Source organism: Barbus barbus, assembly GCF_936440315.1.
Source record: "Barbus barbus genome assembly, chromosome: 21".
Taxonomy (NCBI): Eukaryota; Metazoa; Chordata; class Actinopteri; order Cypriniformes; family Cyprinidae; genus Barbus; species Barbus barbus.
In genome coordinates, this window is record NC_136749.1 from 12992534 (window position 1) to 13019223 (window position 26690).

Genomic DNA, 26690 nt, shown 5'->3' on the forward strand with positions numbered 1-26690 from the left:
CGTTTTTATAGATGTCTTGTTGTAAGACATCTACCACAAGACATCTATAATGACAAGATGTTTTTATAGATGTCTACAGAAGACCAGTAATGCAATGAATTATCTAGTATTAACCCACCCAAAAATGAAAATTCTGTCATCATTTGCTCACCCTCATGTCCTTCCAAATCAGTCTTCTGTAGAACACAAAAGACAAATTTTGTCACTTTTTTTTCTCTGCAATTGCAATAAATAGGGACTGGGGCTCCCTGCTGGAAAAGAAAACAATAGAAACCCTCAAAGTATTTGTAATGGTTTAAACGGTTATAATGGAAATTGTATTGGTTTTAATAGAAACTGTAATCGCCCCTGTGGGTCTCTAGAGATAATTTGTTGCCTTCTATTCATGGCATGCTAAAACTACTAAATCCTAATGGAACGTGGCCCAAAACACACCACTGGACAGGGTTGTCAGATCTCTGTAACAAAAACCAGCCCAAGGGCCAATCAAAAATCACCCAAAACAAGCCCAAAGACCCTATCGCAATATTAAAACTCAAAATACATATTTTGAGTTTTACATATTTTGAGTTTTCAAAAAAACTTAAAATACATATTTTATACTGTAGTCGCTGTTATGCATTGTACACAATTTCAATTTGAAAATGACTAGTAGAAATCATGTGTAATGTGTTTTATTATTAATAATGTAAAATATTTTAATACACACATTTTAGTGAATTACAATTTATGCAATATGTCAAACTTTAAATCGCATGAAAAAAGTAGCCCAAATTCCACTTAAAAACCACAAACTTGGCAACAGTGCTACTGGAAACCATTAGATAATGATTTTAATGGTTAACAGTTGATTGTTTGTAAGTTTTGTAATGGTATTTGTAGTGGAAACCATAGAACTTCTGTGATGGTTTCTTCAAGCTTAAAGAAGCACATCATAGAAGTATCATAAAAGTGCTTCATATGACTTGTGCACTATATTCACAGTTTTCTGAATAAATATGCAAGCATTGTTTGAGGAACATGCTGTAATTTATTCACTGATAATATTCTCCTCCAGTAAGCTGTTATATGGAAATTTGTTTCGGGCACTCGATAAATTCTGACTTACTTAAATTGTATCTAACATTTCTGACTTTTTTCTTGCAATTTCTTAGAAAAAGTTTGAACTGTGTGATAAAAAGTTCCAATTAATTTATTTAGATACAAGCTTCCATAGTTAGCTGCTGCGATCCTTAGTGAGATGAGTCTGATCTGTGAATGAATCATTCAGGCTGCTTTTATGAACTGGATCAACTGATTCATTGACAATATCTAACTCAAGAAAGATTTGGTCATATAACGCAGTATATACTAGAACAAATCTTTCGGTCTAAAATTTTGGACTATTCCACACACAAAGCTTATTAAATGGCTTTAGACTATTTGGAATAAAGGAAATGAGTTATATGGCTCTTTAACGATACTTTTATAGTGCTTTTAACTATTTTTGAAGCTTTCATTGTAAATCCTTCTTTTGTATTCCACAGATTAAGAAAGTCACACAGATTTTGTACAACATAAGAATTTTTCATTTTTTCATTTTTCATGAACTTTCCCTTTATATGCAAGAATTTCTCCTCTCCACATAACAATATAGATAAGTGCACAGGCCCTTCACTTTGTTAAGCCCATCTATATTCTGCATTATGATGCTATTACATCATGACCAGAAACATGACGCTGGCATTGATTCATCACTGCAGACATTAGACACTGAAGCTCTTAATCATTGCTGCATTATGTGCCTCTATCTGAAATTAAGATATAAAACACGCTGACCTCCACACCCTCCCTCTCAGTGACAGCAACACACACACACACACACACACACACATAAGTCTTGTCCAATGACACCGTTTTGCTCTCTAACAATCTTGCTAATTATAATTGTTAATTAATTTTCTCACAGTGTCCCCATCAGGAGACTAATAACCTACATTTTACATAATTAGACCTTCAACCTTTTACTCCCTCCCCCGTTCCCTCCCTCTTCCACTTCTCCTCTCCTTCCCTTCGCATCACCTCCTGGACTCTGTCTCACTCCTGCTCTCTGGATGTTAGTGGGTTAGTGTTATGTCCTAACACCGCTCCTTGCACCCTCGTCCCAACATAAAAACTGGGCCAGACCCCTCACTGTTGCCCTTCCCTCTGGTCTGTCTCCCTCTTTTAATATCAGTGTCTGACGGCCATCTTGTCTGCCTCCTCTCTGTCTCACATACACTGTGACCTGGTTTCTGATGCAGCTGTGAGAGCTACAGATAGCCACCTGTGTGCAGGAGCATCATGCACGTATTTGTTTTCAGGGGGCACCAGGGGCGCTTCTGACTCACTTTTGCTCTAGGCAAGATAAGACATGAAAACGTTTTGTATTTGTGTGGGATGTGTTAGTCTAGAGGTATATTTTTTTTGTATAGTGTGCAAGGTGACCTATAGGTTCAGATCCTCACACACTACTGTACATTATTGTTTTTATTAAACTCATTTTATTTTTATATTTTAATTTTATAATAATTTATCTGTCTATCGTATATTGTTTTATATGCAAGAATTTTGGGTGACATGAACCTTGTCTGTTTATTCATTTTTAAAATTAAAACGATTGTGCTTTACTTTTGTTGGGGGTCAGTATGATTTCTAAAATGTGTTTGAAATAAGTCTATTATGTTCTTAAAGGCTGCATTTATTTGATCAAAAATTCAGTAAAACATTTTTATTGTGAATGTGATTGCTGTATTATTACATATGATTACAATTTAACATTTTATTTTCTATTTTATTTAAAAATTGTATTTATTCCTGTGATGGCAAAACTGAATTTTCAGCAGCGTTGCTACAGTCTTCAATGTCACAGAAATCATTCTAATATGCTGATTTGGTGCTTCAGAAACATTTCTTAGCATTTTCATAGTTGAAAAAGTTGTGGTGTGCAATATTTTTGTGGAAGCCATGAAAAAAATAACAGAATTTAGTTGAGAGTTGTGTGTGTGTGTGTGTGTGTGTGTGTTTCTTGTCACTTTTGATCAACTTAATGCATGCTTTCTGAAGAAAAATATTATTTTCATAAATCTTACTGCCCCAAAAAATGTAATGGTGTATATATAAATATATGTATATATTCTTTTTTTTACTTTTTTATGAGCCAAGGATTGATTGCATAGAATAACAAGAGTGTTGAGAAGAAATTATATATATATATATATATATATATATATATATATATATAATTTTATTTTTAATATATTTTTATGGGACCTATAATTTGTGAGTGACATAAATGCAAACATTATATTAAAATTTATAATCATTTTCTTTATTTCTTTATTTGTGAACCTGGCTTATAAATCTGACAGGGTCACATGCTCAGTTTGAATGAACATGACTCTTCTGCCTGCATAAGAAGATTAACCAGCATTACATGCTGTTTAATGCTTTGTTACTCTTTTCAGGAATGCTGAACTTCCGGTCTCATTCTCAGTGGTTCACTGGAGCTGTCGATCAGGCCTCTGAGTTCTTACGTATGAGCAACATGGCTGCCAAGACACCCGTCTGTCCAAACACTCCTATAGAGTGAGACTGGCAGTGTTACAGACTGAAGCTGAATATTGATCACTGATCAGATTTATTTGCTTTCAACACTTGTCTGGACTGGAGGAGCTACTGGCTGACCGAGCTGCTGGTCAACATCTCCCTCTCTTTCTCTCTCTCTGTCCTCTTTCCTCACCCTCCCATCATCTGTCTCTCTTTTACTCTCTAGAGAGGGGTAACCCAGATTTCAAAAATGAATTGCTGCCTATTTCTCTTAATCTATTCCCTCCTTTTCCCTGTCTCTCTCTCTCTCTCTCTCTCTCTCTCTCGCTCTCTCTCTCTATATATATATCTCACTTCACTTCATCCACTCTTTCTGTTGGTAAAAACAGAATCAATCTTGGAAAGTGAAAATCGCCTCTTCTCCTCACCCCCTCTATACTCTATTGGATAAAGGAATATACGGCCTTACACTCCTTCTTCTCTCTTTCATGGAAAGCTGCTGTATCATCCTTCCCTTCATTCTTAATTTCCTTTTTGGGCTTTGATTCTTTTTTCAAGTGCGTTTCCTCTCTTGTAGACCTTCTGTTCGGTGAGGTTGTCTCTTTTTTTTTTTTTTCTTTTTTTTTTTTTTTACTTTTTTATGAGCCAAGGATTGATTGCATAGAATATCAAGAGACTTGAGAAGAAGTGAGAGGAAGACAGAGGGGAGGAAGAGGAGAAACCATACTGCCACACTTACAGGTATTTACAGCTTTCTTTCTTTCTTTCATAAATGTAGTCTGTGTCACTCATTGGTGCACTAAATTCTTTGTTTCCTTTCTTCAGTCTCCAGCTCTGTAAAATTAGCTGTTTAATTAATGTTATGATCATTTGTTCGGTGTTGTCTCCTGTTTGATTTGATCCTGTGTGTCATCATTCATTTCAGCTTTTCTTGATGCATTCTCTTTTATTAATGTGAGTCTGATCGATCCTAAAGCACTCCACTTCTGGCTGACCTCAAACCAGCCAAAAAGCAGCAGTCAGTTTATATCACAGATGTTTAGGTGTATGCCTTGTTTATTGCTCTTGTCATTTTAATAATAAAACAAATGATATATACAGTATTTATAGTATTACTTTAGTGGTAATATAAAATATAACACCAGAACTGTATAATAATATAATTATATTTGATACATACAATTATATAAGCACACCTAATATTGTTTTGCCATTTTAATAAGAATTCCACAACTGAACATTACTAAACTGAAGCTATAAAATGACAAATATTCTATTTAAAAAAAATCATAATCTAAAATTAAAATCAAGATATTATATATATTACATTACATTGTATTATATAATATATTTAATATAATGTGGGGAGACAATGAGCTTGCAGAAAATGTGGAAGAGCAGGTGGTGGGAATCTGGTTGACATGGAGAATGTAGGTGTGTGTGTGTGTGTGTGTGTGTGTGTGTGTGTAGTAGGGCAGAAGGTACACTAATCGCTATGCGTTTTGAAGTCCCAGTGGATGTTTCTCTTAGAGTGTGTATTAACCTCTATTTCACTCTCTGTTTCTAACCCTCCCTTTCCTCCTCCTGGGAATCTCTTCCTTTCAACATCACAAACTAAACTGACATCACATCCTATCGAATTCCTTCCTTTACATTCCACTTAACCTCTTACGCTTGATCTGTGTTTTACTAGACGTTTTTCTTCTCCCCGTTTATAAATCCTCTTGTTGGTCCTTAACCCCTCGCTTGCATAACCCGTCCATCCTTCTCCCAGTCTTCTTCTCTGTGTCTTGTTCTCTCCAACCCAACTGGTAGCATGTCTACCCCGGTCTCTCCGTCTCCATCTCTGTCTCCCTTGGCCCTGTCCTCCCCATCTCCCTCCTCCTCCCCGCTCCCCTCTCCTCTTTCTCCTCCCCCCAGGCTTCCAGTCTTCCAGAGGAAGGGAGCTCTCAAGCACAAGAGGGTCATTGAAGTGAAGGACCACCAGTTCACAGCCCGATTCTTCAAGCAGCCTACTTTCTGCAGCCACTGCACTGACTTCATCTGGTACTTCACACCTTTAACACTGTTGGCCACATCTATAACGCCGAACATTATTATGCTGTAAACCGATACTTCTACCTTAACCTTTACACTGGACTGGATTTATGTATTGATTTAGTCCTAAAATCTTAATGTCCATATCGTGATTCATATAATAACTCCCTTTCAATGCTGTACTGGCCTTGTCATGTACTTCGTAGTTTATACTGAATTGTTATAATCTGAAGCCTCTTCAAAAACAGTTAGCCGTAACACTACATCATTATTTATTTATTAAAAGACTACATTTTAAAGTGATAAGCATTTTTTTCTTTCAAATCTTTTTTGTTTTACACTGTTTAAAAGTTTTTAAATATTTTATAGAGCTTTTTATGCTCCCCCAGACCACATTTATTTAATCAAAAATACAGTAAAACTATAATGTTATGAAATATTTTTAACATTTCAAATAGCTGTTTTCTAATATAATGTTTTTTATATGTACGTAATTTATTTCTGTGATGGTAAAGCTAATTTTTCAGCATCATTACTGCAGTCTTCAGTGTCACATGATCCTTCAGAAATCATTTCTAATATGCTGATTTGCTTCTTTAAACATTTCTTATCATAAATGTTGAAAAATGTTACAAGAACATGATACAATTTTTGCAACATTCTTTAAAAAAATAGAATTTTCTTTTATAACTCTGTCACTTTTGATCAATTTGATTCATCAATGCTGAATATATATATATTTTTAATTTCTTTAAAAATATATATCTAACTGGTCCCAGACTTTTGAATGGTGCTGTATGTACAAAAATGCAATTTAAAAAATTGGTATCTTCCAATAAGGCATAATTCCACATAAACCATACATAAATTTAAGCCTAATTAAAACTTAATCAGGTTTATACTTGGAAAAAAGAAATACCAGTGTGGTAAGAATAAGTAATATATTTAATTCAACATATGCTGTTGTTAATTGTGTAAATATAGTAATTTATCTATAAATATTTATATAATTTACTAGAAAACAAGACTAAAGAACTCAGTTGACATTTACAATGAGTACACTTTCGATGACATACACAGAGAGGGCAGAAGAACACTGTCCCTTCACGTGTGTTACATGACTACGCTTGTTCTCAGTTTCCTCCATGCCTCATGAAACTCATGCCTTGAGGGGCCTCTTAAATTATGCAGACCTCTCTGTTTGAGCTGCCATTTAACCACAAGCTCCACAGAACCTGCATAGAACTGCGGCCGGCCATATGGCCCATGCATTGCTCACTTATAGACCTCATGTTCATTAGTACAACACAAATTCTATCAAAGCTTCTGATAGATGCATCTGTTTCTCATTCTGTCCATTCATTTCAATTCATTGAAGTTTTATTGCTATGTCTATTGGAGTACAGCATTTCCAAAGTATTGTAAAGTACATTTGTATATTTTTTAGCTTTATAATTTTCACGAACTCAAAGTACTCCTAACCTACTATCTGTAATAAAGTATAGGATGGCTTCAGGTCAATTCAACCATGTTTTGACATTGCGATGATTGTGTGACTGTGGACAAATTCACCCAAACTAACCCTACAGTAGATAAATCACTGCTGAATCCTTTTAACTTGAATTCTCTTTTCCATCTCGCTGTCTCTTTGCGCTTGTCCTCTCTCAAACTATATTTCTGAGTATATGTTGATGTTGATTGGTCTGAAGGATGCTCTTAAAGAGTCATATATACACTCAGATGCATTTCAGAGCAGGTCATGCCCAAAGTGTTGGGTGCTAAATTATCTTATTTTAGCACTTGAGGGATTTATGCTAAGTTGTGTTTTGCATAGCAAAGATATGAGGAGCAGAGCAACCTGTTATTATGGTGAACTGAAGAGCACTTAAATTGCCCGTCAGATGAGGATTTCTTCAAATTACCTTATCTGTCACGGCCTCAGCAGCTTATGTCTTCTGTTTGCCCTCTGAGCTCATGCACATACACAACACCACAGCTCTCTATGATCTCCTCTTTTTACAAATCTATGCAATTACACACGATATAATTAGACACATGATGTGAGTTGTTGTTTATGTTTTACAGGGGAATTGGAAAGCAAGGATTCCAGTGTCAAGGTAATAATTTTGAGTGTATAGCACATATTTTACCATATTTAAATTCATTCCACAGATTAAATTATCGTCAAAGTTTTTTCAGATCTTCCTGCCTATCTATAGCAGTGTTTCTGCTTTTCATAAGCATGTTTGCTATTTATGAAATAAGTACCGTTAATTGTTATCATGCATGAAGATCCAAGGATGTATTCAGTATTTAAATGGGGCCAAATTTAAAGTGTAGGCCTCAATTTGATCTGAATATTGGGGGAATACAGTATATGTCCCCCTCAGTGTCTATAGTGGTTATAGACCTGTGAAGATCCAAAAGAGTTTTGCTGAAGCAATTCATCTTTGACGATAGGTAAGCTGAGACCGCAATATCTGAGCAAAGCCATTTTTTGACCTGAGTTCAAGTCCCAGCTTGTGGTTCTTTCTGATCCCATTCCCCTCTCTCTTTCTCACTTCACTTTTTGTCCATTCTCTGTACTGTCCTGTAGTCAAAAATGCCAAAAAAGGGTTATAACTTTAAGTCAGCATGAACAATTCATCCTTTCTAAGTGCATGTTATTGTAAACGTGTAATTTAAAAAAAAAATTTACCTCATAATTTTTAGTTAGGATATTTTTAGTATGGATAGAACAAAGTCCCTGCCCTGCATTGTTTCCCCTGATAATCCATTTCAGTCAGATGCATGTCACAAAATGGAAAAAAAGATCTGATGCTTCTTCCATTACATCACAACTTTAAAAAAAACCTGTAGCAATACTCCTTAGATTTAATCCCATTATAACAGTGTATTTTTGCTGCATTATGATTTTTATCACAAATTATGACATTTAGGGCCAGATTGCATATGCGTTTGTAGGAGTTTTTCTTTCAGAAGCTAATTTTTTGGGAGGAGAGTGTTTAAGTGAATTATGCGAGGTGATTTAGGTTTCAGGGTTCCTACGCAGTTTGGAAAATTATGGAAAATAGGGTTAGGGTTAGGGTTTCCAGGTTTCATCATAGTAAGATGGCAGTGTTGCACAAAGGAAATAGGTTATATATACTATAAATACACAGTAGATAAAACTAGAAATTGCCATGCGTAAGCACGCAAGAAAAATTCCAATACACATTTCTAGAGAGCACAAAAAAGATTTGAAGTTTTTTAGGGGCTCTGTATGTTGTCACTTTGAGAAAATCAATGAATAAACCCCTGAAAAAATACAAATGTTTACAGGTGACTGTAATATATACCAAATATAAAGATTAAAAAAATGCTTTTTATGAAACATTTATGTTAAGCATGGTCTGGAAAAGTATGGAATTTTGAGATGGAAAATGTTTAGGAATCCTGAGGTTTGCAGTAGTCAGTTTACTGGTATTTGCACTATTATTTAACTCCCAAAAGAAGCTTGTCTTCACCCATTTTGCACCAATGTGATTATCATCAGCTCTGCTTGTTTGCGACCCTAAGCTAATTTGTGCTGCTCTTAGTAGATTGCTTTGATAATTATGGAAATGAACTGGCTGCGTCTGTTGTCTTTAATTTTAAGGATTGTCAGTTGATCACCCGCAGAACTTTCCACTATCATTGGCAATTTTATGGGATTGCGTTCTTGTGCTAATTTGCCCTATTTAGTAAATCTTGCCCATAATATTTCTGATTTAAATTCTGAAAAATTAGCTTTTCATTGTAAATGAATAATCTCCTATAAACCATTAACATATAAAATATGAATGTAGTGTGCTACCATTTTACTTAATAAACCTTGCATATGACACAACAGAATTACTCTACTAGATATGGTATATGTTTCTTTTAGTCTGCAGTTTTGTGGTGCACAAACGCTGCCATGAGTTTGTCACTTTTACTTGTCCTGGAGCCATCACTGCTCCCAAAGCAGAGGTATGTATACTGTTAATATATACAGTATGTCATCGTTTTTTGCCATTTAGCATTATTTTTGTTTTGTTTTTGTCCTTTCACTCTATATTATTTTTCTTTTCCTTTCATTATTTTGCTTGATCATCATATAACTCTTCTTTTCATGCTTGATGTTCTGCTTTGATCACCGCAGTTCATCTTTTATTCTACTGTATCATCCGTACCCCATTCGTCTCTCGCCTCTTCATTTTCACATTTTTGCATGGCAAGCCATTTATTTTTTGGCTGAGTAAGCCAATATGGAAGTAGGTCTCACCGTCACACTCATATTTTCCTTTTCTTGACGAGCCTTTTATTGCTCTCTCTTGCATTCCTTCTTTTAAAGAGGAGGCTTTAAAGGAAAAAGAATATCAATTTTCTCTCTCTCTTGCTCTCTCTCTTATTCGTGCTACACTACAATAAAACGTGCAGGGGATGTGATATGATGGTGTTACACTGCTACTCACACTGAGAGTGAGTGTAAGAATATGTGTGAAAGAGAAAAGCAAGGAAGAAGCTATATTGTAGCACACTTCCATTGATCCAAATCCTAGTTAGCAGACTATGTAGGCAGCTCTTTTCATCAAAGGCATCATGGGCCACTTCCAAAGGCTGTTTCAAAAGGCAGACAATTTAATTTTGCTGCCTGCAAATATACTTTCTTTTAACATCACACCCCACATCTTTTGCGGGGAATGCATTGCGACAATGATTATGATGAAGTGAGATAAATGTTGATTATAAACCGTATATCTCATTCAGTACAAAAGTGATGAAAAATAGTTTGCATAATTAAAAATGATTATTTTACCCAGTATGTGTGTCTGTGTTAAATAATATAATAAATACAAAATACATAAAAATCCCCTGCCTAAACTAAATGTTTATCTGCTTATCTTTATTTATTTACTTGTTTATTCCAATTCATTTGAAATGAGGTAAAAGGCAGACTTGCAAATAAAATTGTTACAATTATATTATATTATTAATATTATTATAATAATAAATATATTATATTATATTAAAATGTATTCAACTAATTTTCAGTTTCTTTGTGCATATACAGCTTGTTAGCATTTAGAGCGAAATCCTGTCAGGCTTGCAAGGATTTATAAATAACTATAAATCATAATATAATAATATAATTGTTCAAATTCCTTTACTATTAGAATAACTTTTTAATGAATTCATCTGTGGGAGGTTCTTGCTGCATGCTTTGTGTGCTGGATGGTATATTTCATTCAGTATTATTCATTAAAATGTTTATTTAAATAAAAGATTTACAGTATGCATTTTATGCTTTTTAGAATATCACACTGTTAGCTTTGCAACATGCTAACGTGAAACTCTATTGAAATTATCACAAATTAAGAGTGTAAAGCATGTGTTTAGTGGCATGGCACGTAGAGCATTCCAGATCAGCCCCTAGTTAAGATGCTGTCTTAAAAGCCAGCTGCCTATGTAGGCAGTGATGCAACATACTAGTTTCTGAACAGAGCTGTAGACTTCATTTCAAAGTCTGAGATTTTTTTCATAAGCAGCTAAATAGAATGGTTGTAAAATGAGGCTGTGCATGTGCGACTAGGCCGTAAGGAAGAGTAGACAATGATGCCCGTGTGAGAAGCAGATGAGGCAGACTGACAGAGAGGAAGAGAAGTGAAGAGGAAGATTGTCAGAGGATGAAGAAAAGGAGCATACAGTGAGGGAGAATGGGGGGGGGGGGGGGGGTGAGAGAAACCAGGGTGGGGTGGAGAGGGTTTAAGCATTTAGGAGGATTCAGTTTTCACAGCTGAGCTGAACTCATATATTCATCCACCATTCATCCTCAAAATAACCCTAGCTAATTGGCTCCCAGTGAAAAAGTCACTTCAAAATGAAGCCTTTCCTCTGGACCTTTAAAGAGAGAGAGAGAACCAGAGGGAAAGTAGAGTATCTGTGTTTGTTTGTGCATATGCTTGCTGTGTCTGCGCATAAAGATTGTCCTATTTATAGAGCAAAGAACAGTATGAGAGGTTTTCTTATCAGACACATAATTTAAATCTCTCTTTCTTTCCAGTTTCCTAGAACTGGGTGTACATGGCGTCCCTCTGTGTTAAATATGAAATCACATCAAAGTGCTTTTGCCGGCGGACTAAACAATTAAATAATTAAATGAGTAATGTTTTTATCTGTCCCTCTCTCCAGGATCTCAAGAGCAAACACAAGTTTAAAGTACATACATACGCCAGTCCAACCTTCTGTGATCACTGTGGGTCTCTGCTGTACGGCCTCATACATCAGGGCATGAAATGTGCCAGTGAGTCTATTTATATTGAGATCCAGATGAAGTTCATCTATTCTAGACTGTAAACTGACATGCTGTGGACTTAGAACAATGTAGTTACAGTATATTTACCTGGATATTCACAGTAGTTTTCATGACTTATTGTGCAAATATAATATAATAATATAATATAATTTTCTATATTGTTTTTGTTATAATGTATTAAAGTTTCAGTTTCTTAGTGTTCAATTGTGGAATTCTAATTCCACAATTATTGTATTACAGTATTATTATATTATGTTATGTTATATTATTGACTATTAAGACCACATTAGCATAATTTTTTTGAGCAATTACTTGGTAATTAATTTACTTGAATTAGTGCAAGTTAGGATTTCCAGCGTAATCCTGCCAGCTATGCGAGGATATATATAAATGACTGTAAATTTTAATGTTTTCATTTCAATTTCTGTTACATTAAATATTATTATAATAAATTTGTCTGTGGAAGTCTCTTGCTTGTGCACAATATGGTGAAGAACAACATTTATATAGTTCACTCATAGAGTTTTTATAACACTTTTACCCTGTTTAAATTTCTATTTGATCAATTCTTAGATCTAAATTAGCATAGCATAATCATCAAGATTGCTGTCATTAAATCAACACAGTTTTATGTAATTATATGTAACTGTAGAGTAATGCTTTTCAGGCTTTTAATAGATATCTCATACTGTATATTAGATTGAATTAATTAACTTTAACTCTGATTTAATCCATGTAATAACAACCATGTCATCTAATATGATTTGCATGACACTTTCAGAAAATAATAAAGCAGGCGGTGGCAGCTGACAGCACTTGCTGTTTCAGCTTGTTGTCTCATAACGTACAGCGTACTGTAGTGGCTGTTAACACTGTTTGTATTAGAAATAAAAGGTTTACAGTAGTAGGCAGACTGCTCCTTGTAATTATTGTTTTTGAACTGAAAGGGGACTATATACATTATATGTATTTTTTAGCTCACACTCTTTCTCTCTCTTTTATTTTTGGTATGTGTGTATTTGTGTGTGTCTGTGTGAGAGAGGTTGTGACATGAATGTACACAAGCGCTGTGAGAACAGCGTTCCCAGCCTGTGTGGACAGGACCACACTGAGAAAAGAGGACGGATTCGCCTGACCGTGCGTGGAGAGAAAGAGGACATATATGTCACAGGTGAACATAACTGTAACTTTTACAAACTGATGAACACTATTAGACTTATCGGTAACACTTTAGTACAGGGACCAATTCTCACTATTAACTAGTTGCTTATTAGCATGCCTATTAATAGCTGCTTATTAGTACTTACAAAGCACATATTCTGCATGACCATAATCCTACCCAATACTTAAACGTAACAACTACCGTAGGCTACTAACTTAGGAGTTTATTGAGGCAAAATTCGTAATTAATGGTTTGTTAATTGTGAGAATTGGACCTTAAAATAAAGTGCGACCAATCATGAATACAGTTAACTTTAGTATCATTTTTGTAGGAACCTACATGTTTTACTTGTTATTATATGCTACATGTTTTTATTTTTGTACTATGCCACATAAGATGTCTTGACATTTTTGACTTTCGATATTACATTTTTTAAATAGTTTTTTTATGTTACATTCCTCAAAATGACACAATAAACAATATAATTTAGACTCTTTCCAGAGCATTATGGTAAGAATTAGTAAGACAAGTTTCCTTTTTAACCCTTTCAGTAAAAAGGTTTTCTGTTTTACACAAAAGCAGTCAAAAGTATAATTTGTCGAACACAACCATTCAACCCTGTTTCCCATGATATTGTAAAAAAATAAAAAAATTACCAAACAAATAGTTTTCTTTTATAAAAATATAAGTCTATCAACATCTATAAACATAATTTGTTTATAAACTAGATAAACCCTATCATAATTATATAGCATGTATTAATTATATATTGTAGCTTTCTTAGTTATGCTGGGTTATATTAATAAATTGCATATATTTTATGGTTATTTCATATTTATTACTAGAACATTATAATGTAAAAGAAATATGTAGGATTACAACTGAATTTATGCCCCAAGTTTTAGTAAAAGTATTGCAAAAAAAAAGAAATGTTATAAAAATGAATAGAAAATAAAACATCTGCCCTTGTTTTATGTCCTATTCGTAGAAAGTGCTAAGTAATGTTTATTAAGATTCCCCTATTTATACCCCAGTGAAGAATTACTCCTTTGCTCACAGAGAGAATTTGCTGTTTAAGGAAGCCCACTGGAGATGCATTATGAGCCGTATGGCACAGCTCAACTTTCCTCCAGCAGAGGGAAATGTGTACATATAGCATCATCAGTACATGAGGAAAAAGCTAATTATACATACACACAATCTGCTGTATTACAATGCATTAGCTGCACTGTGTCAACTTAACTAAGCCTGTGGCTCTTAGATCAGCGCCACCATAGAGAGACTAATGAGTAGTGAGAATACTACTAATGCTCTACAGAGAATGTGAGCATTTAAAATGCACCACTGTTCTTTTAAAGGCAACCAGCAGCATGTCATTCTGACAGATCAATTCAACAATACAGCTGAAAGCACATTCACTGTACGAAGCATAGCAGCACAACCACAGAGATATTCACTTTGTTCTATTGCATGGTATAATTCATGCAATATTCAGCACTGGCATGTATGAACACACATAATCAGCTCTTGATGTGTAATGTATGTTTTAGTGCATGAAGCACATAACCTGATACCCATGGATCCTAATGGCCTTTCGGACCCTTATGTGAAGCTCAAACTCATTCCTGATCCAAAAAGCCAGAGCAAACAGAAAACCAAAACCATCCGTTCTACACTCAACCCTATCTGGAACGAGAGCTTCACCTTGTGAGTCTTATTTGTGTTTCTTTGTTTGTATGTGCATATGATGCAGAAGTTGTTGCTGTGGTTTTCTGAGTGGATGCTAGGTTATCTCTCTCTATCCTCCTGTCTTTGTGTAGTTCAGTGCGTGGGAGGCAGTGGGACAGACGTTTGTCTGTAGAGGTCTGGGACTGGGATCGGACCTCAAGGAATGACTTCATGGGTGCTCTGTCGTTCGGCGTTAGTGAGATATTCAGACGTTCAGTCAGCGGCTGGTTCAAACTACTCAACCAGGATGAGGGAGAGTATTATAACATCCCTGTACCTGACCCAGACCTGCAGGTACTCTCTCATATCATCTGCACTTTTTAATGTTATTATACTTATTTGTACTAATTCCTGCTGACTGTTTTGTGATTTCTCACATTCATGATCTGAATAAATTTACTAGTTTTTAAACAAAGGTTTATTATTATTATTATATATTATTTATTGTGTGTGTGTGTGTGTGTGTGTGTTGGTTTTTATGGTTTATGGGGACTCTCCATTGGCATAATGGTTTTTATACTGTACAAACTGTATTTCCTATAGCACTACGCCAACCCTACACCTAAACCTACTCTTCACAGATTTTCAAAAAACTTATTCTGTATGATTTATAAGCCTTTTGAATTATGGGGACACCAAAACTGTCCTCATAAATCACCTTCACATTGTAATACCTGTCATACCCATGTCATTATACAAATGTGTGTCCTCCTGTGTGTGTGTGGGGGGGGGGGGGGCATTATACAACTTATAAATCATACAGAATGATCTTTTTGAACATCAAACAGAAATCAAAGGGGTAGCCTTTACCCCCATAAATCATCAAAACCCACCATGTGTGTGAGGTTTTAAACACTTTGCGATAACATTCTATATGTTAACACAAATACAATTACTAAAATTTTATAACAATGAATAATACAGCATTTATTGAGAGTAATGTTAATTAACAAACTTCACTTTTTTCTTACAATCGACTGCAAACTCCCATTCAGATCTGCCCCCATCCAGTCAACAACCAATAGATACTGTAGATCCAAGTTTTTGATAATCTGTATTGCTCAGAGCTACATTACAAGATTTAAAGAAAATATCTGTAGCTACGTCCATGAATTTTTAACAAATTTTAATTTATTGTCTTCATGTTAGCTATTTTTTATTACCTACCATAAGCACTATTATAGGGAGTATAGCCTGCAACTTTTGAGTTGCCTTCCATAAGTTGTGGTAAAAACAGAAAAGTTTTTGGCTGAAATATTCAAGTGACTATCCATAAAGCATCATTGCGTCCTTGAGCAAAGCACTTTACTCCATTTTGCTCCAGGGGAGATTATGTACAGATGTACAGATGTATTGTAAGTCACTTTAGATAAAAGTGTCAACATGTAATATTTAGCCAAGAGAGTGCTGTAGAAGCCTAGGGCCATATCAGATCCACAAATAAACATATCCAGCTAAAATCAAATGTTCTTTTTGACATCACGCAGTCACAAACAGCCACATCAACAAATTCTGTAAATGTCATCTTAGTCTGACCACATTCTGTGAGCACCATAATTGTGTCACTATCATAGCACATCCACAGGAGGGCACTGTAGTTCTTTATTGAAACAAACTATTCTTGTGCTCTCTCTCTCTCTCTCTCTCTCTCTCTCTCTCTCTCTCTCATCCCATCTTTCTCCTCATTTCTGAAGGTACCAGATGCTGCTATCATGCCCTCTGTTCCTCCTGTTCCTGTTACTGTGACAACGCCTGTTCCTACTGTGACCCCTCCTGCTCTGAGTCCGACTCTCACTGCACTGCAAACGGGCAAAGGCCGAGTCAGGCTGCACGATTTCAACTTCCTCATGGTTCTGGGCAAAGGGAGTTTTGGCAAGGTGCTTGAAATTACATACTTTTTTCATACACACATACACATATAGTGGGATCGAGGAGGCCACAATGAAAATATTCAAAATCAAATTTAAACCTGAAAATTAGATTCAGGAGAAACAGTGAAATTCTGTGATGTAAAATGAATAGCGTATGCTGTCACTAAAGCAAATAAACACCTTTTTCAAGTCAACTTTTCACTGACATTTGGACCCTGCTGTATGTGTAATAAATCGTTGTATTTCTTCTCCTGCTTGTCAGCAGAACAGAAATCTTTAAAGGAAACTCTCTAGACTCAGACAGATCTCCCACAGTCCGCCCACTCTGTTCACTGACCGTCTGATGCATATTGAACACCAAAATGGCAAGCGCAGACTACATCAACAAGTTTCCGTCTGTTTGGCTGGCTTCACGCAACTTCCAAGAGTAAAGACACCATTTTTTATCATTAGTCTGTCAGTAAACAAATTCTGTTTACAAGGTAATGAGTTGATACAGTGATTGCTTTGAAGGACAAAATAATGAGTCTGGGAGCTTAGAGACATCAAATCTATGACAAATATATAGATTAGTCCCTTTCAAGTTTAAACTAGATTAGTTACAGTATAGTGCATTGGAGTGAATTTATTAATCACCAAGTGTTGTCTATATGCTCAGCTCGCACAAGTGCTTTGAATTAGTTTTTTTGCACTAATTAGTTTGTCTTAATTTAGTTTGTCCAACACTGGCCCAGGCTGTTGTTTCACTGTCAAGACAGAACAACACCTACAAACTACTGGAGACATCAACAATAATAGCTGGTGACATTGACAAGCTCTTGTGTTGGGGTTAAAATAATAATTCACCCAAAAATGTAAATTCTGTCATCATTTACTCACCCTCATGTCATTTCAAACCAGCGTGACTTGTGCTAGTAACCAAAATGTTATGGTTACCATTGACTTCCACTGAATGCAAAACATTTCTCAGATGATCTTCTCTTATGTTCCACAGAAGAAAGCAAGTCATACAGGTTTGAAACGACATGAGGGTGAGTAAATGATTCCAGAATTTAAATTTTTCTATGAATTATCCCTTTAAGACACCCCCACAACTGTAGTTTTAATGGGTAAAGACATATAACGTCTGGAGAGAAATAGCACAAACACTAGACAAGGGTGAAATTTGTGCATGTGTTGAATTAAATTGAGAATACTTTGAAAAACCGTTGTTGCATCCGAAATCGGATCCTGTATAGTAGGTACTGGAGTTGGGTTACTTAAACTTTGGACTTGAACTTCAAACACTGACTCGAAACTGGACTTTGACTGCAGTTATGAGTGAATTTCGACCCGGGTGGACTTGTACCTGAACTGGACACGGACTCAGGTCATTTTGGACTTTACGGAGTAAAGATGACATGCAACATGAAAGAAAAAACAAGTAACAACATGAAATTAAGATAAAGTGACCTTAATAAATGTCTCCCATTCAAAATCAATTGGTTAAGCACTAGGACCAAACACTAGTAGGTACTACATTTGTTTTAGATACTTTTTGTCTACTGTTTTATGAACGCATGAATTTGGACATGCTACTCGACTCGCATTGTTTTTCTCAAAACCACTGCAGAGACGGAACACAAACATTAAACTACTGGAGAATGTAACAACTATAGATGGCCTTGTTGACAAGCACTTGTATGAGGGAGGTTAAGAGATAAGTATACTTGCGTCAAAGTATACTTTGGCCTTCAGCCTAAGTAGATGGGTTTGGGACAAAACAGGCTGCAAGGCAGACCATCTTTTAGACCAAAAGTTAAGCTAAATGAGACCACACTCACCATCAACAAACACGTCTATTTCCATGCTCCCTGTAGATGCAATAAGGAGTGTGAAGGGTACAATGTCCTTGGAACTGAATTAGGCTCTTGTCTCATTCATTCCTGGGCTGCTGCTGCTAATTCAGGCAGAAGGGGGAACGTTAAAGCTTTGGTCCCAGCTGCAAGAAGAGGGGGCTGATTTCCCGATCTAAAATTTGCAGCTGTGACTCTGCCTCGCCTCCTCTAGGAGGCAGAAGCACTGACTCCAGGCCCAGTGAGATGCAGACCTTGTTATTCACCTTAAATTACCTGGAGCTATGTAGGCACACGGTCATTTGTGTTTTCGGCCAGTCTTATGTGGTAAATAAAGCAGTATTTGTGATACGTGTAAGAAACTCCTAGTGATTGCAAATCCAAGAGCAGCCATGGGATTGTTGGAATATTTCAGAACGAATGCCTTCTTTTGGTCAAACAAAATGCTCAGTTGTTCTGTCTGTGCTGAGCAGAATCTAAATGCTGTTGTCATGTGTCAGCACAGAGCACACAAGTGAAGGACTCTGAACTGTTTGATCCCTGAGGAGGAATGACATGGTTGTTTGTGTGTGTGTGTGCACATTTTGCACTCTCTTGTTTGAGCGTGTGGAGGAATGTTTGTTGCCTATGTGGTTGTGCTCATGTACAGTATATAAAATCATTTTAAAGTAGATGTTATGTGTGCACGAGTATATCTGGTGTGCATACGCATGTGCGCACACTTGTGTGTGTGTGTGTGTGTGTGTGTGTGTGTGTGTCCTTACAAGATATTTGGTTATATAAGAGGCCAGGGTTATACTCAGCAGACAGCACATCCTCCAGGGTGTAGAACCGTGCTAAAGAAAGGATAGAAATGAGGGAAGAGATTAAAGAGAAGAGCAGAGGAGAGAGACCTGGGACCCAGAGATAGAAAAATGACACAAAGCAGGAAAAAAGACAGGAATAGAACAGGATCACACGAGTAAATGAAATGAATTTCTGTTAATTTTTTTTTGTTTGATTTGAGGTAATGTTCCCTTATGAATGTTGAACACGCTTTGAATGATGTTTTCTGCTCTTGCTTTGTGTTTGCCCAATCGAGTCGCTGCTGTAGCAATGTGAGCGGAAGATGATGAACTCTTAATTATTAATGTTCAAGAAGTGTTAGCGCAAGGTTTCCTTGTCATCCCGCAGGTCCTGTTGGCAGAGGAGAGGGGCAGCGAGCGCTTGTTTGCGGTGAAGGTGTTGAAGAAGGATGTGCTGTTTCAGGATGAGGACACAGAGAGCGCCATGGTGGAGAGAAGAGTGCTGGGCCTCGTGGGGCGACCTCACTTCCTGACCTCCCTCTACTGCGCCTTTCAAACCGAGGTCTGTGTGTTCATCGATGTGTGTGTGAGAGTGTGTAAGCAGTTAATGATTAAAAGAGAGTGGGAGCCTGGGGATGAGGTTTATACATGCATATGCACATTATGCATATGCGCATATGTAAATTATGAAATATATATGGACTGAAATGTCATTCGCCCCTTAGTGATGGAACAGATGCACTCTTCACCTTCAGGGCCATTTTTAATTCACTTTTCTGACCTTGCACAGCTGGAACACGAGTACTGACATTTTGTGGGTCCTTCATGTCCACATGTGGTCTCCCAGGGCTGAAACTGGATATTTTTAAATATGAACGCAGTATTTTTTTGTTTTTGTTCTGTTGGTTGATAGTATACTGACACCTAGTGGCATGGATGCAGCATCACACTAAAGTTTTCAGGTTCTGATGTCATTCTGCAGGTGATAGTGTCTGTTAACACAGGATTACCAAAACAATCAAAGCATGTCGGATTTACCATAACTAGTAAATTGCAATAAGCGTTTATATCTTTACAAAACTCGTAATTATAATTTATAATCTCTTTGACCAGATGATTGCAGCAACGTGATGCAGAACCTATTAAAATGACGGCAGCTTCAAGAGTATAATGTGTAGTAACTACTAAAATGTAATATATAATATGAAATGTCATATTTCTGTTCTGTTTTGCCTGTTATTAACGTATTAACAATGCAAGATTAATCTGAAAATAAACAAAAGACGTACAATATAGTTTAATGTAGCCAGCACAGATTTAGATAAGTAGTGACTAAACTCCTGCTAAGTAAACTAAATAAAGTGTATTAAAGCATTTGCGTAAAATTTGTTCAAATTTTGGCGTTAATCACCGTAAGTATTCTTCTTTTACCTCATTAAAAGGTTGTTTACATTGGCCTAGATAGGCACCGATAGATTTGATTAATTTGCCCTGCACAAGGCTGTTAGCAGTCTTGAGAGGGAGACAAATCACAAGAACAGATTGCTTTTACAATATTGACTAACAGGGTTTATAAAATGTCAAATGGGTGAATAAAATACCAGAAGCTTCTGACAATGTAATAATTATATTCTTTGGAATGCTGTCATGTGAGTCCTAAACTGGCAACTTGGAACAACCTGCGTAATAAAAGGTGATTCGACGATCATCATGTCACTCTGACATGATAAATCATTTTTGTAACTAATGAATCTGGAGGGCCTTTTTGCAATGTTAGTTGCCTCATTTTGCTTTGAAAAATGACTTTTCATAGAACTAATTGTCTGACCTCTTTCATCAGACACATATTGCAAAGTGGCAATCAGCCTAATGAAATACATTGGCAGCTGCAGTACTGAAAGAGAGAAAAAGAGGAGTGTGTGTTTATGTCTGGCCTTAATGGTTTGTGAAGTTTTGAATTACTCTTGTTAAATCATTTGATTTTTTTTTTTCCCCCCCGTCAATTGAATTTGTAACAAACACTCGATGTGACTGGTAATGACTTCTTTGTGTATGTAAACTGTCTCATTGTATCAAGTGCATTAAAGAGAGTTTCCTGTCAAAGCTATCAGTTGCCCAGTGGAAAAATGCAGCATCCCACAGATCAGAAGTTCAAGTCCTACAGACACCAGATGCTGTAGTCAGATGCCTCTGGAGATAAAGTGAGCTGTTATCTTGCCTTGGCTGTAGGTGACAAATACTGAAGCAACAGAGAAAACTTGCTGGTCTCAGCTTACAACACAGGTTGTGTAAAGTACAGTTAGTTTCATAGTACACTTAGTTTTGTTAGGTTATTGTTTTTGAAAAAAGTCTCATATATTAATGAAGGCTGCGTTACTTTTTATCAAAAATACAGTAGAACAGTAATATTGTTAAATATTATTACAATTTAAAATATCTGTATTTTAAAAGGTAATGTATTCCTGTGATGGCAAAGCTGACTTTTCATTATTATTCCAGTCTTCAATGTCACATGATCCTTCAGAAATCATTCTAATATGCTGATTTGCTGCTAAGATTTTTTGTTTATTCTCCTGTCAGTTCAATGTAAAAACGAAGTATTTTGATAGATACTTTAATTTTGTCACTTTACTTCACATACTTTAATGTAAGTATAATTTCTGTAAAAATGTGATATTTATGGCATTGTGTGATCACAAGGTCTTGTTTCTGTACATGAACTCACAAACATTTGTCTTATAATTTGACTGATTGCTAATATACTGTGGCATTTGCTGTATTATTTAATTGAATAGCATGAGAACAAGCGAACTGATTGACGATTCATTTTTGATTCCATATCTGCTGATTGCTGATAATCAGTTTTGTGTTGTAGGATCGTCTGTATTACGTCATGGAGTACGTGAACGGTGGTGATCTTATGTTTCACATTCAAATCGTCGGCAAGTTTAAAGAACCGCATGCAGCGTAAGTTTAGCCCTTCTCTTCTGTAATAATTAGCTCAAAAATTAACATGTGCTGAAAATGTACTCACCCTCAGGCCAATGCGAGGTGTAGATGAGTTCATTCTTCATCAAAACAGATTTGGAGAAATTTACTATTACATCACTTGCTCACCAGTGGATCCTTTGCAGTGAATGGGTGCCATCAGAACGAGAGTCCAAACAACTGCTAAAAACATTACAATAATCCACAACTATTGCTTGCTTTTTCACTTTTTATAGCGTTAGTATACCCCCTCTGTTCTGTTTCTAAATTCACCTGTTTGGCATCATTCTGTCATTCTGTCCTGCAGTGGAAGAATGTGTGTTTAATGGAGTTAATGAGAGATTTTCATGTTGGCAGGTTCTGTGCTGCTGAGATCGCATTGGGTCTGTTCTTCTTGCACAACAAAGGCATCATATACAGGTACAAGACATGATGACAGTCTCCTTCCACAAACTCACCATATGTTACAGTCACTTAATATTCTCTCTCTTTCTCTGGTCTGCAGAGATCTAAAGCTGGACAATGTCCTGCTGGACAGTGAAGGACACATAAAAATAGCAGACTTTGGGATGTGTAGGGAAGGCATGATGGAAGGGGACACCACTCAGACCTTCTGTGGCACACCTGATTACATTGCACCTGAGGTTTCCTTTACTCCATCTCCATCCTTCTGCTCCCGTCTGATTCATCTTCTCTTCTTCATGACCTCGGCTCTGTGTTTACATGAACACTCGGTGGATGTGCGCAGTCAGCACATGTCTGCGTGTATGTGCATCTACATGTCTCTGTGTGATTTCATTTAGGTTCACTGTGGTGTTTGCTACACGGCAACATGATGGACATCCCGCTCGAGTGATGTATGTGCTAAATCGTCAATGTTTGTGTTTTGCTGTGTGATGGAAAGGCGATGTGAATGTGGGCCTACTGAAGCCCAGTATGCGTCAGTGCTGTGTTAACCCAGCAGTTAAACTGGCTCACATTGATCACATTATGTAAAAAAAAAGAAAAAGCCATTGATCTTTGTGTCCCTGTCATTTTGAAAAGATGCAATATGTGTCCCTGCAGGCAAGGAAATTAATCTCTCTTTCTCACGCTGTGAAACACACACTCACGGCTGACACAGAGACACTGGCATATTTATTGTGTAATTATCTTTAATATGATTTTCATGAGCTTATCTGCACATTGAGAGGGCTGTAATAGCATCCATCTAACTCTGTAATGGCAATATTTCTAATTTATATGATTTTGAGGATATAACATTAGGCAATTACGAAGCATTTAGCAAGGATCGGCAAAATTCAAGATCCATTTAAAAATCGGCCTTTTTAGAAGTTGGAATGTGAGTTGAATTGGTCACATTCCACAGGATGTTGAATTGGAATGATGGGAAGTGGAATTTACTGAATTGCAATTCAAAGAAATTCAACAGTCATGAACAGAGGAACAAAAGGACAAGAACAAACTTACCTAGAGCTATACTTAAAGTTTCCATGTTATCATCCTGCTTCATGTTGTTTGGCTCCATTTTGAAGAGTATTCTGTGAAGTATCTTTAATAAATGTGTTATATTAAAATGTGTAATTTTTGGAATATATTGAATTGCCTACTGTACACTACTATTCAGAAGTTTGGGGTCGGTAAGTTTTTTTATATATTTTTGAAAGAAGTCTCTTTTGCTCACCAAGGCTGCATTTATTTGATGATAAATGCAGTAAAAGCAGTAATATTTTGATATATTATTACAGTTCGAAATTCTATTTTAATATATTTTAAAATGTAGTTTATTCCTGTGAGGCAAAGCTACATTTTCAGTAGCCATTACTCCAGTCTTCAGTGTCACATGATCCATCAGAAATCATTCTAATATGATGAGTTACTGCTCTAGAAATATTTTTGCTGCTTTTTTTTTTCTTTTTTTTTTGATGCATTTATTGAAAATTAAATCTTTTGTGATATTATAAATGTTACTCTCACTTTTGATCATTTTAATGCATCCTTGCTGTATAAAGGTATTAATTAATTTGACAAAAAATCTGACTGACCCCAAACTTTTGAATGGTAGTGTAGGTATTTTGTTATATTCAAATTAAAATAGCAAATTTTAATGATATACATATTTTAAAAATTCAGTATATATAAATGCAAATATAATAATAGTATAAATTCAATTGTATTAAATTCTAAAATTATCTAATTTTTTCATAAATATCACATTTTCATTTTACTTCCTTAAATTCAAATGATAATTCTGCATCCTGTTTGCTACCTCAATACAAATTAAAGAATTAAGGTGGAATTCAAAAGGCAGTCTCAATTAACACTTTGGGAAATATATACCCAAAATAAAACATATATATATATATATATATATATATATATATATATATATATATATATATATATATATATATATATATATATTTTAAAACGGTTATAACCGATTTGTGCTGTTTTCAGATTGTGGCATATCAGCCATATGGTAAAGCAGTGGACTGGTGGTCGTATGGAGTCCTGCTCTATGAGATGCTGGCTGGGCAGGTAATTTTTCATCCTCTGCTTCCCTGAGCCTTTAATTTTGTCCTTTTCTCAATAGATCTTCATCCCCGGTGCCCTCTTCCTCTGTCTCTCTCTCTTTTCATCAGCCTCCTTTTGATGGCATAGATGAGGAGGAGCTGTTTCAGTCCATCATGGAACAGAGTGTTTCATATCCGAAGAGTCTCTCTCGGGAGGCTATGGCCATCTGCAAAGGGGTAATCTACTTCCTGTTCTTTCATCTCTGCTGCCTACATACTTTGCTCACAGTGCATGCACAGGGCAATCTATCCCATCTTTAATACTAACATAACATCTAAAAAAATTGACTTAAATTAGCATACAACTGAATTTCCACCCTTTGTGTGTCTCTGTTTTTCTGACATTCTTTCTCCATCTGTTTATCTCGCAGCTCCTCACCAAGAACCCTGCTAAGCGTTTGGGTGGAGGAGAGGATGCAGAGAGAGAGCTGCGGGAGCATCCTTTTTTCCGCTGGATAGACTGGGACCGACTGGAGAGACTGGAGATACAGCCTCCCTTCAAACCCAGAAGTGTCAGTATCACCTATCACAACACCTGTCTCTGTGTGTGGGTCAGGCTTTACCCCAGAAGTGCCCCACAATGATAGAAAAACTTCTGGATTATTAAACATACTAAATAATGTCTTTAAGAAAATGTAAAAATATAAAACACTTGGTGCGATGATTTGGTTTTGGGGTAGAGGAAACAAACAAAAAAACATTATCTAAATAAAAACAGTAGAAGAAAATGGAAACTCCACACCATGAAAGAAAAAAAAGTTGATTAAATAAGTAAAAGGCTGATGGATTGGTAGATAGACATGATTGATTGATTGATTGATTGATTGATTGATTGATTGATTGATCATGTTATATGATAAAAAATCATATTAAACCTCCCTTTAGGGACAACTACTGGGGATAAATTATTAATTCATTCAGTAATTAAAAAGATAGTTGATACTCCAGATTGGTTTTCTTAAAGGGGTAGAATTTGCTTGGGTTAAAATAATTATAAATTATAATTCATTTATAGATAGATAGATAGATTAATTAATGATGGATACATTTATATAAATGTATATTTATATATAATAAAATAAATTATATAAATTATAAATAAATGCTAGATAGATAATTATATAAAATATATAAACTATGCTTATATATAGCTTTTTTTTTACAGCAAACACATTAGCTTTTCATTTGCTTATCTGTAGTACAGTAATTATTATTAACTTTACATAGAACCAACAGAAGTTGTATGTCATGTCCTCATTTTCTTGTGGAGATAAATGTTGTACTGTGTGTGTGTGTGTGTGTGTGTTTGTTTGTTTGTTTTTGTTATTTTAAAGTCATAACCATGTAACTGGAAGTTTATTAATGCACTCTGCCTGCTTCTCCTTATTATTTTCAGCGTGCATGTGTGCGTGCATATTTACTGGTGTTGTCTTGTAAAGACGGAAGAACCAAAATAAACCAAAATTGCCTGTAGCTCTTTGCCCATATTACTCATGCTAATCTATGTGGATATTATGCTGTGTGAATGTATGTGAGCACAGCAAATAAGTAGAGGTGCTCTGAGTTCATAGCGCTGAACTGACGTCAACAGCATCTACTTAATTTGCTTAGAATTTAATAGAAATAAACGTAACCCAGCTGATTCTATTTGTCATTCCCACAGGGAGGCAAAAAAGGAGAGAATTTTGATAAGTTTTTCACATCCGCCCCCTCCGCCCTCACGCCCTCTGACCCGGATGTTCTCGCCGCTATAGGTCTAGAGGAATTCCAAGACTTCACTTACATAAACCCGGAATTTCCTCCTTCACCCCTAACAGCTGTCTGA

At 35.9% G+C, this 26690-nt stretch overlaps 1 protein-coding gene across 1 annotated transcript; it reads left to right on the top strand.

Moving 5' to 3' along the window:
- Window positions 1-5383: 5383 nt before the first annotated feature.
- Window positions 5384-26690, top strand: LOC306887698 (protein kinase C alpha type-like; the record flags this gene model as incomplete). The annotated part of the gene is made up of 16 exons (XM_079445658.1): window positions 5384-5613; window positions 7690-7721; window positions 9512-9594; window positions 11797-11908; window positions 12963-13091; window positions 14633-14789; window positions 14903-15104; window positions 16505-16687; window positions 19690-19863; window positions 22177-22268; window positions 22647-22709; window positions 22795-22933; window positions 24750-24830; window positions 24935-25042; window positions 25237-25377; window positions 26529-26690. The coding sequence occupies 16 exons, from the start codon at window positions 5384-5386 to the stop codon at window positions 26688-26690; spliced, it is 2088 nt and encodes a 695-aa protein (XP_079301784.1).